General features: G+C 39.2%; 1 protein-coding gene across 1 annotated transcript in view; it reads right to left on the reverse strand.

The window, feature by feature from the left end:
• Positions 1–3,313: 3,313 nt before the first annotated feature.
• Positions 3,314–11,911, reverse strand: part of PRPF18 (pre-mRNA processing factor 18) — a 34,541-nt gene continuing 25,943 nt past the window's right edge. Inside the window, 1 exon segment of the mRNA XM_008564035.1 lies at positions 3,314–5,654. Within this exon segment, the coding sequence (XP_008562257.1) occupies positions 5,574–5,654 (81 nt within the window). The 3' untranslated portion in view covers positions 3,314–5,573.

Genomic DNA, 11,911 nt, shown 5'->3' on the forward strand with positions numbered 1-11,911 from the left:
GTCAAAAAATATATATCAAGAGTGGCCAGGACGTATCCTAAGTGGAACTCTCAAATCCTGCTCGTGGGAGTGTAAACTGGCATCAGCCCTTTGGAAAATTCTCTGACAGTATCTTCTGTAGCTAAGTATATACAAACTCTATGACCCAGAAGTTTTGCACCTTGCTATATACCCTCCAGAAATTTATATTCACTAAGAAATGTGTACGAAATGTTCATGCAAAAACCGGAAAAAACCCACATGTCCGTCAACAGTAGAATGGATCATATGTGGGCTCTAGCATTAAACTGAGCCAAAGAAGTCAAACATAAAAGAAGTCAAGCATGCTGCTGGATTCCATTTATAAACAGGCAAAATTTTAAAAACAGGCAAAACTAACCTATGTGGGGAGGGATTGCTAGTGGGAATGGGATTTCTTTTTGGAATGATGAAGGTGTTTTAAACTTAACATTGTGGAGATGGTTATACAACTCTATGAATATACCAAAAACCCCTATACACTCTAAATGGGTAAAATTTATGGAATGTGAGTTATATATCAACAAAGATTTTTTTTTTTTAATTATGATGTTAGAAATCAGGACCACAGCTGTGACTAGAATAAGTCATGAAGCGATTTCTGAGGCATTAATGACATTATCTTTTCTGATTTGGTTGCTAGTTACTTTAGGAGATGTTCACTTTGTGAAAAATGTATCATGATGTGTTTTATGATTTTCTATATATATTTATACTTCAATTAAAAACATTAAAAGAAATGTAATCTAGCGCTTCCTGAGTCTTAGGAAATAATTGTCAAAGGACTGAACAAACCACTTTCCTCTCAACAGACACTTTTGATACATAACACTAAACTCCCTCTGCCTATCTTTGTTTCAACCCTATCTCATACTTTAACTGACCTCCCATTTATTTTACAACACTTTGTTTAATCTTACTTTACCCAACAATTTACAGCCAGCCATGCTGCCAGTAGCCTTAAAGATGGCTTATATGCTGCTTGTCTTGGTTCTTCTGGACAAGTCTCATTTTAAATCTAAGAATTATTGCTTCTGAAGTACTTAGCATTTGAAGTTACTCAAGGTTTTATGATCTGCTCAATTTCACACTAACCTTGACAGCCAAGTGTTATCTCCGTATTAAAAAAAAAAGATAGATCCTTTTGCCCTGAATTCATCGAACACGTCATTTTCTTTCTTAACTCTGCTGGTAATTCCTTTAAGCAGTAGTTCAGCCAAGTGTTATCTCCGTATTAAAAAAAAAAGATAGATCCTTTTGCCCAGAATTCATCGAACACGTCATTTTCTTTCTTAACTCTGCTGGTAATTCCTTTAAGCAGTAGTTTTCAAACTGCTGGTAACAATGCATTAATGGGTTAAAAATCAAGTTAGTGTGTCACGACCAGCATATTGTTTAAAGAAAAGCAACAGAACAGAAAATACAAGAATGCCTCGCACATAGTATAGGAAGTGCTTTTGTTCCAGTTACGTTTGTACATGTGTATGTAATCCTGGGTCTGGATTCATTTGTTAGCGTTTGCTGTAAACTGTGGCCCAAAAGTTTCAGACACTACAGCTTCAACTCTCCCACTTCACTGGATGGGAGAAACTCTAAGCCAGGCTGAGACTGCAATACTCATGGGTCCTAATGTCTCCTAAGACTTAAGGGGAGAGCAGTTTGACAGCAAAGAGTTTCACTTCAGCCAGTTGTAAAACGGAGTTCAGAAAGGCAGGGAGAGCAGACTGCGGGAATGCCTCTTGACGGTCTCGGTCCATCAAGAGCAAGTTAAGTGAATGAATCTGAGATCACCAACGATCCTCAAAAAGCAGCTCGAACCTCCTTAGCTGCTCTCCATGGTGAAAGTATGTGTTAAGCCTGAATACTGCGAGGAAAAGTTGAGAAAGCTAGGGCTTAAGAAGAGACTAAACAGAAGTAAGTTGGCCAGTTAAATAAAGTAACCATTATTGGCAACACAAGGATTAGTTGAAGCAAGTGGTCTAAAGTACCCCAGTTTACAATGGGGAGTAAAGTAAATAATCAATGCTTTCAGAATAAGCTGTTTTGGAAAACATCAAAAACACTCTTTCTAATGAGCATGGTTCCAAAATTTTGGATGGGGTCAGCTCATACATACCACAGCTGCACTGCTAGCCACACTGCATTCCCCTAGTCATTCCACACCACCAGAACTTATTTTTAAATTTCAAAAGATTTTAAGGTTACTGTTAACCATTAAATACTAGCATGCGGTTATAAGTCAGCCTATGGGACTGCAGGGTCTGTGATGAAAACCAGTTGCCATAACATTGTTCCCATAGCAACCCTCTGGGGACCAGCACTGGCTCTCGCACTCCGGACAGCTGGAAACTCTTACATCAACACACCGTGAGAAAGTGCTTTTGGGCTCAAGTCTCCCAATATGATACCGTACCATAAATTTCTATGGGATAAAGTTATTCTTTCAGGGGCTTCATGGGAGTGTACTGGGGGAGGGAGAAGGCACAATCCATTAAGTTACACTCTTCAAGATGTTCAGACAAAGGAAATAGCCACATCTCAATGCTACCTTTCATGGAAACTGCGTCACTCCAGCCTACTACCTTCTATATTAAGAAGCATTAATGGGTAAGGTGGGGGGTGTTATGTAGCTAAAAAGAGCCAGTGATATGAAACCCCAAATTCAAAGCTACCAGATTCTGAAACACTTTCCTTAGTCTTTTCCAAGTTGTTTACTTTCAAAATAAATTCTTGCTTTCTTTCCAACAAAGACTGTGGCATTTCTAAATTGTTACTGAGATCAAACCCCAGGGTGCTCTAAAGTGTTGGAGTAGGTTGGAAAATGACCAGAAGGAAGAGCTGAGCATTAGAAGTCGTCCTGCTATCAACCCTACTTCCTATTCCTCCAAATTCTCGCTTTCCATTCCAAGCCCACAGGAAAGCACTGAGTTCTCTTATTAGTGACAGCTGCCTGCCTCGCTCTAGTCTCTCAGGGCTGCTCCCTTCTTCCAACAAGATCCGGACTGTCCTATCTCTCTCTATGTGTCAATTATCTTTGGCCTCAGCTTTATTTTCCTAATTTCCCCCAAAGACTGAAATCACAGCCAAGACCTCCAGATTGCCGCAGGCTCTGTGCTGCAATGCTGAAAGATGCTGCTCCATCTTTGCAGTTGGCAATGACACTCCTAGGAAATGCACTGTTTACTTCTGAGGTGAAACCAGTTTTACTAAATTTGAATCCAGAAATACACAACTCTGTGGATCAAATCCTGGTCGGGAGGAAGAAAGGGAGGAATATAGTTATAATCCAGGGTTGTGACAGTTTTAAAAAGATATTTGTTTATTGCTCTATAAACAGCAAAAACCAGAAATACATAGTATCTGCTGAACTAAAATTTTCGTGATTCTGATAATGAGGGAGGTCATTTTTCTATATATCCTTATGATTTTGCAGTCATCTGAAGATCTTTAATTTCAGGAAATGGAAAACTTCCCTGAGGGGATCCACATCTTTGAACCTCCTCCCTCCATCCCAGCTTAAAAGGGCTAATAATAGTCACAGCCCTGCAGAACATGTGACTTTCTTCTTCCAAACCATCTATTGACACTGATCAGTTTTAGGAGGTACTGGTGTCACACGATACAGTTTCTTCTTAAGGTGGAATACCAACTAACAGCAAAAGGGAAGACAACAAGAAATTAACTGACAACCATGCTGTGGCCTCATTGTGAATAAAGAAAAGTCATTTGGGGAGTATTCATTCAATAGCATTTTTAAACAAGTCCTGTACAGGGCCACATGATGAAGGTCCAGAATGTTGTCATATCTTAGGCCTAAGTCTGTCTATACTGGTACGTTCCCCTAAGCTCTAATTTAATCATAAGAAGGGCTTTCAAAGTAGGGGTTGGGGGGTAGGGAACCCCAATTCAATTCAGGACAGTGAACCTGAGTTACCACCATGCAAGCAAGCAGCAGAAATGATCCTGTCTATGCACAGCGTATGACCAAAGTGGCCAAAACTGGCTTTCAAAAGCCTTCCCAAAGGGGCCAGAATAAGCGATTGTGAATTGACACCCCCACCTCCTTGGCAGCCTGCAGCTCCCACCACATCCTCTGCCCTTCTAGACTCAGAACTGGCTGCAAGTGGAAGCAGCCAGAGGACGGGGTACAGCAAATGCTTAATAGTGTTTCCATTGTTCCCACTAACATCATGGTTATTATTGTTATGTGAGTACAACTCCTAACACCATTATTATCACTGTTATGGTTATGTGAGTGCACATGCTGACACCATCATTACTGTTGTTATGGTGATGTGAATATACACACCCCTAACCACAGGGCTCATGAGAGGTACTTTAGCTACTCTAATAACAACAATGACACAATAACTATTATTTACTGAGCTCGTATTATTTACCAGGCAGTATGCTAAGCACTTTACCTTACTTAAACATAAGAATAACACTATGAGGTATGCACTGATAGGACACTGAGGCTGAGCAAGATTAAGTCACTTGACCACAGTCATATAGTTAGCAGGTATAGAGCTGAAATCTGAAGGTGGGAAATTCTGACTTTGGAGCCCCCACTCTTACCACTGTCTGTTCCTGTGACTCCACCTGGTCAGGGAACATCCTATTTACCCCCATTACTCTATTAACTGAGCCTTCTCAACTTCTAAAGGGCAGTGATTGGTCACCATGATCTAAGTATGACACCGTGCAGGATCTAGAACAAGTCCTCACTTGTGGAAAACCAGAGCCGGGACATACTGTGTGGGGTAGTGACATCAGTGCTGCCACCTTCCTCCTCTGTCTGGCTGAGAACACAGTCCACCAGCATCAGCACAATTACCACTCCCATGGGCTTCACCACTGTTTCCCCACCTTGAACCTTGACGCAGTGGGGTTACGTTTTTGGAACTTACATTGGTATAATAAACCATCTTTGGTTTTCAAACTTCTATTTCCTGTTAATTCTAGCTGTCTTGAGAATGACAAATACTAAAATTTACACTCTTTAGAAGACAAAAGCAACCTCTGAAATGCAAGAAAAATAACACTTGAGTTAACAGTAATAACATTTACATTCAAATTCTATTGCAAGATGGCAAAAGTTAAGCAACATTTAAGGACTATGAAGTTTCATTCAATGGTTCCATAGTTTTGTTGAAATATATAAAAATATTTTCTTTAAATTCTACTTAAAAGACAATGTGCAAATTATCATTTTTTACAGAAGTAATTACATCCATCCTCAAACGTTCATTTTTAATCATCTAAGTACAACTTTCAGGTCCAGTGGGAAAAGGTTGTTTTAAACCTCCTTCTGCTGTCTACACACTTAACCTGCAAGGAAAAACCTCCAGGAGTTAATTTTTTGTACCAAAAATGAAAGCAAGACACAAAAGTCAGTTTGCAGTCAGATGTGATATGAAAGCCAGCACAGTTCAGGTAGAAATCAGAGAACTGGAAACCAGTTTTCTCCTTCCCTCATTCCTGGTGGTAATTCCAGAAGTCTGTACCCTGCTTCCTTAAGTTTCTTATCATTATCTATACACCATACACAGATCTCACAGTGCATTGTACTCGACACATTTTGATGGATCTGTAGGAAAATGTTTCTGACAAATGGTCATTAACCTCTTCAATCCCTGAAACAATAAAGAAAATAAAAGTTGGTTACAACATGGTTGAATTATTTTTAATTGCCCCTCTCAGGACTCACTCTAGTTGTCAATGTCCCCATCAAAATGCAGCTGTCCCCAGCAATACCACTCACATGTATACCTAGAGAAACATTTATTAATCTGTACTTAGAGATATATATGTACAAGAATGTTCACCACAGATCATAATAATAAGACAAAAAAACTGGAAACAACCCAAAATTTCCATCCATAGGAGAATACATAAACTTTAGTTTGATCACAAACGGAATATTTTACAGCAGTAAAAATGAACGAACTACAGCTACATATACCAATTCGGCCTGTCTCAACCAGGTTCCAATACAGAATTAAGCTCTAATTGCCCAGGCTAAAGCATCCATTGTATACGAGATAACTTCTCTCCTACACATCTAAAATTTAGGGAGCTACTTACATACCATTCTTGGGAGAATTGAGAAAATAGCCATTCAAATTATTTTCTGTGTTCTGTGGTTCAGATGAAGAACTCTGGTTGAGAAAGGCCGATAAACATGAATCATAGAAACAATGTTGAATTTTTTAGAAAGCAAGCAGCAAAAGGCTACATACAGTGTAATATAGTTTTTATAAAATTCAAAAACAAAAAACTCATAGTGCTTAAAAATACATATATAACACAGAAGAATTGTTTTTGGAAAAGCAAGGAAATGACAAACAAATTCAGGATAGTGGTTACTTCTGGGGTAGAGGAGGAAAATACTGATTCAATGGTCTTCAGAATGTTCCAGTACTTAAGCTGAGAATAAGGCCTTTAGATATTTGTTTTAATTTACTTCATAACTTACATTTTACATGTATTCTTTTGTATGTACCAAATATTACATGATAAAAACATTTTACTACAATAGTAAAAACTGAGTATAACATACCAAATGTGAGCTGGCCATTCCTGCAGAATTTGGTAGAAGCAGTTACCATACTGCCTTTGTTCTATGCATTTGGCACCTGTAACCGTGACCTTTGGCTTTTTTCAGGCCACTACAATATATGCAGCTAATTCCTGTTAATCTCACAAAATTCACGTGTTTTCTATTTCTTCCACAACTCGGCCAGTTCTCCAGTGTATATAACTTCATAGTAATTTTTTTAACTGATGATGAGAACTCAATTAAATTTCATTCAGTCTCTTTCAACTCATCCTTCAGTCTGTGAGCTTTTAAAATCTTTTTTGTGTGTGTGTGTGACCAGTAAGGGGATCGCAACCCTTGGCTCAGTGTGGTCCACACCACGCTCAGCCAGCGAGCGCACCGGCCATCCCTATATAGGATTCGAACCTGCGGCCTCGGCGCTACCAGCACCGCACTCTCCCAAGTGAGCCACGGGACCAGCCCAGCTTTTAAAATCTTTAGTTGGCATTTGGTTCTTAGTTATTCTTCTTAGCCCTCTTATCCACCATTGAATAAACATGCCCATCTAACCCATTATCCAAATTCTCAGTACCCTTCACAGACTAGGGGCAAGGGTAGAAGCCTGCGACATGCCACTGTAAATCTCTCTCAAAACCAGCAAGAAATCCCATTAACTGTTTGATCTATCAACTTACAGCTTTCCTTGTTTACAAGGAGAGACTTTGTCAGATGTCTTACTGAAGTCTATGTATCTACAGCAATACTGATTAGTTATGAAAAACAACAACAGAGCATACTAGCACTTAATTTTAATGACCCTCCCTCCCAAAGGAATTTTTTGCATAAATTATTTGAAGGTCTCTCACCTTGAGTTCACAAAAATTAAAACCACCCAGTTCCTATAACAATAACAAGAACAATGAAAACCTATCCTCGCAGGCCAAAGACTGACCACATTCAGGCCTATATTCGATATTGATTATGAAAGTATATACAACACATGACCTGGTATTTAACTAGTATTCTCCCCCAAATTCATTTTCTTCCCTCAAAATGATACAATGAAATATCTACTCTTCAAACAAGGAAGAACTCATGATACAGTGGGGAGAGCAGTGTGTGTGGCAACCCAACAACCGAAGAGAACATCTAGAAATCTGGGAAGAAAACGTAAAGAATTGCCTCAAAATGCATGCTGGTATAACAGGTACCTAAAACATCATCAAGCATTTAGAACTTTTACTCTGTAACTACCTAAATATTCAAACAACTCTTAAGCTCAGTGAAATCACTAGAAACAAAACAAAACAAACGACAAAAAAAAATCCCTGTAAAAACTGTTTGGTCCCATGGCAAGTAGACAACACAAATATAATTTATTTCTATGAAATGAGCTATAATCTAACAGATTCAACATCAGAGAAATATGATTTTGAAATATTTTACTTAAAGTCCTTTGTGGACCCAAAGTTTGGTCCCATGGCAAGTAGACAACACAAATATAATTTATTTCTATGAAATGAGCTATAATCTAACAATTCAACATCAGAGAAATATGATTTTGAAATATTTTACTTAAAGTCCTTTGTGGACCCAAAGATTATCCATATTATACTATTTAAGAATTAGAGGTGTGGACGGAGGTTATCTTTCAGCTGATTTCCAACAAGAAAGACTTTTGCAGGCAGTGCGAAGAAAAAACATGTAATTTGCCTTGGTCCTCATTTTTTTGTTCCCTGTGCTAATCAGGTATTCGTTTTAGCATAAAGATCATTCCTTCTCATAGTCCAGTTCTCCTGCTGTGAATTCTAATCATGTGTATGCAGAATTGTGATCTGTAACCACGGAAATATACTGATATCACTAATTTGGCATCTTAAGAAGAGAAGCAAAACTAGGAAAATGAATACCCTAATGAAATACAAATCACTTTAGTCAGCAACAAAACACAGCAAGGACTGTTATGATCTAGTAGAAGGCTAACTGATGGTTAAGACTGCTGGAGGTCATTTCCCTTACATTGTAAGAACTAGAATCTTAGTGTTTGCTCCTTACAGGAGACGTCTATGATGCTTATCTACACTCACTCAGCAGATGCTGTGATTTAAAAATATATACTAATATTCTGCCTAAAAGCTGCCAAAAGTTTGTGAAACTCAACAATCCGAGTCATAAATAGTTAGCACAGAACATTATGATAAATTTTTGTAATAAGTACTGATGGTACAGAGCACAGATTTTTAAAGGTGCGTAATCTCAGGACAGCATATGGTTATTTTCCAAGTGGAAACAAATCTTTTCAATTAGACACCTCAGGATTTCTGTTTCAAATTGCTTGTGGATGCTTAAGCCAATAAAGCAATGAGCTGCTTAGACTAGCTTATTGTAAATAGCTTAAGAACTGGTGGTATTTTTAATTGATTTTTTTTTTTCCTTTTTGTCTTTTTTCGTGACCGGCAAGGGATCGCAACCCTCAGTGTCGCGCCCGCACCGGACCGGGACTGGCAACGGGATCGCAACCCTTCGGTGTTGCGCCCGCACCGCGCTCAGCCAGTGAGCGGCCGGTCTGTATATGGGATCCGAACCCTCGGCAGGAGCGCCACCGCACTCCCAAGCGCTGCACTGTAGCAGTGCGCCACCGGGCCGGCCCTTAATTGATTTTTAATTTTTATAAAAGCAATATATTTATTTTAAAAATCTTTATTCAGTGACAACTATGTGCCAACCACTATTCTAGGCTCTGGGAATACAGCAAGGAACAAATGAGCAAAAATCCCCACCTTCACTGAGATTATATTCTAATAAGAAGTCAGACAAGAAACAAAATAAATTTGTAAAAAAACAAAAAACATGTTCAAGGATGATAAGTGCCATGGAGAAAATAAAGCTGGGAAGGGTGGTGTGTGCATGTGTGGGGCAACTGGGAGGACTTTGGCTTTGACTGTGTGAACTAGGGAGCTGCTGAAGGGCTCTGAACAAGAGAGCAACATAATCAATCTGGTTGTGTTTTAACTGATCAGTCCGGGTGCTGTGCTGATGACAGACTGAAAAGGGGCAAGGACAGGGGCTCAGGGACCAGGAAGGAGACACTACAGGAATCCAGGTGAGAGATGGTGGTGGCTGGACCCACATGGCAGCAGTGGAGGTGGCAAGAAGGGTTCAGGTTCTAGATCTGCTCTAAATACAGAACCATCTAGGTTTGCCGACAGATAAGATATGGGCTGTGACAGAAAAAGTCAAGGATAGCTCCAAGTTTTGTGCGTACGTTAAGGGAAAAAAAATCAGACAATTCTTATATCAAATAATAGCAGCCCTCTGACTTATTCTTTCCAATCCCTACTACCTCCAGCTCCCCAGAGGTGACCACTTTCAGACCTTTTAAGTGTTTCTCCTAGTAATTATTGCCATATTTCTAAATACTGTACTGACAGTGCTTGATTTTCCTGTTTCAGATGTTTTACTGACTTCCTACATGAAAGCTCAAAAGGCTTCAGTCCTCTCACACCACACCCGATGGCCCCACAAATGCAATGCACACACCCACCTAAAAGCACCTTCTCTCCCCCATCCTCCCTGAAATCAACGTTCAGGGCTTACCTCATAAGGGCTACACAAAGTAGAGCCAAAAACTGTATTATGCTGACCTCTCCTTTCATAGGTCACTGCCCCCATTTTATTGATTTTCTAATCCATCCTCCAACAGTGAGACTACTCTCAATATGACCAAAAATACCAAGTAATATAATCTCTTCCTTTTTTTCCTGAGCCTTTCTAAGTGACCTATTTCTCTTCTCCAAAGCATTTGAAATCTCTTAGCCTTGGCCTTCTAAACCTGCATTACATCATGCCTTGATGTGAGACCTTTCCTATTCATGTGTTCTGTGTTGAGTGAACTCTTTTTTTCATTCTAAAAACTCATGCCCTTCAGTTCTGGGAATTTTTCTTGCACTAATTCTTTAAATCTTACCCTCCAATGTCTCTGTTCTTCTTTTCTGGAATTTGAATAGTTGCAAACCTTATAAACTGACGCCCCTCGTTTTCTTATTTTTCCTACTTTTGATATTTCCTAATTAATTTCTAATTATATAATTTCGAATTATAAACTTTATTTTACAACCCTCTAATTTAATTTTTAAATTTTTGCTATAATGTTTGTTTTTTAAAATCTCATTTTGATTCTTTGACTTTTTTTGTAGCACAGTGTTCTTATTTCATGGCTACAACCTTATCTAAGGATATTAATTATAGTTTTCAATTGAAGAATTTTTCTTTTATGCTCCCTGTACTATAATTCTGTTTCTCTGAATTCCTTTTTATTCTGTGTGTTTGTTTTGGTCTCTGTCTTCATGTTGGAGACTTTCTCCAAATGTCTGGTGATTCTCAGGTGAATAATGATATTAATGAGGAAGGTGCTGCAGCGCTAAATGGAAATTTCCTAAGTGTGAAGGGCATGTTGACAGGACTTCATTTTAGGATGATATGGCAACAAGCTGATTTTTTTCATAGGAGAAACACTAAACATTGGTAACTTGGCTCTCTCTTGGGTCAGTGTCACAAAGAAAAATCATCAGAGGAACCCAGTAGAGAACAGGAACTAGCAGCCTCATTTGTCAGCATATAGACTTCCACTTAATTCTCCTATTGTCAGTACAGCATCTCACCCTTCCTGAGTGGTACGATCACTCAGAAATAAGCCTGTTTTCTGTTAATGGGAGTAGAGTGGGGGGCCCCATCTGCACAGGGTACTAGAAGCAAACTCTGGACTGCTTATCCTCATTCTCAACCACTCCCTGTTTTCAGCTCTCTCCCATGGTCTGCCTTTTAGAAGTGCCTAGTAGTGCCTATGTCCTGGGCCTTTCCAGATTCTACGGTGGAAACTGAACGGCTCCTTAATGACTTCCTCCCACACGATATTTAGCTATATTGATTTTTTAAAAAATCAATATGTTTCTAGGAAAATATTCTGCATTTAAAAGCCTAATTGATGAACTATACACTTAAAAATGGTTAAGAAGGTAAATTTTATGTTATATGTATGTCACCACTATTTTTTAAAGTCTAATTGGAAGCAATACAGAATATTCTAGATACAGAATAAAAATATCAAATATAGCTATAGTTTGCTGTATCATAGCATGTGATATAGGATACATATCCGGGATAATGAGTTGTTTATATCCTGATGAATCAATGAACCATTAAAACAATCAACCTGCTGGGCCGGCCCGGTGGCGCACTGGAGAGTGTGCCGCTTGGGAGCGCGGTGGCGCTCCCGCCGAGGGTTCGGATCCTATGTGGAGACCGGTTCCTGCTCACTGGCTGAGCGCGGTGCGGGCGCAACACCGAGGGTTG

This window comes from Galeopterus variegatus, unplaced genomic scaffold, assembly GCF_000696425.1.
Source record: "Galeopterus variegatus unplaced genomic scaffold, G_variegatus-3.0.2 Scaffold180, whole genome shotgun sequence".
NCBI lineage: Eukaryota > Metazoa > Chordata > Mammalia > Dermoptera > Cynocephalidae > Galeopterus > Galeopterus variegatus.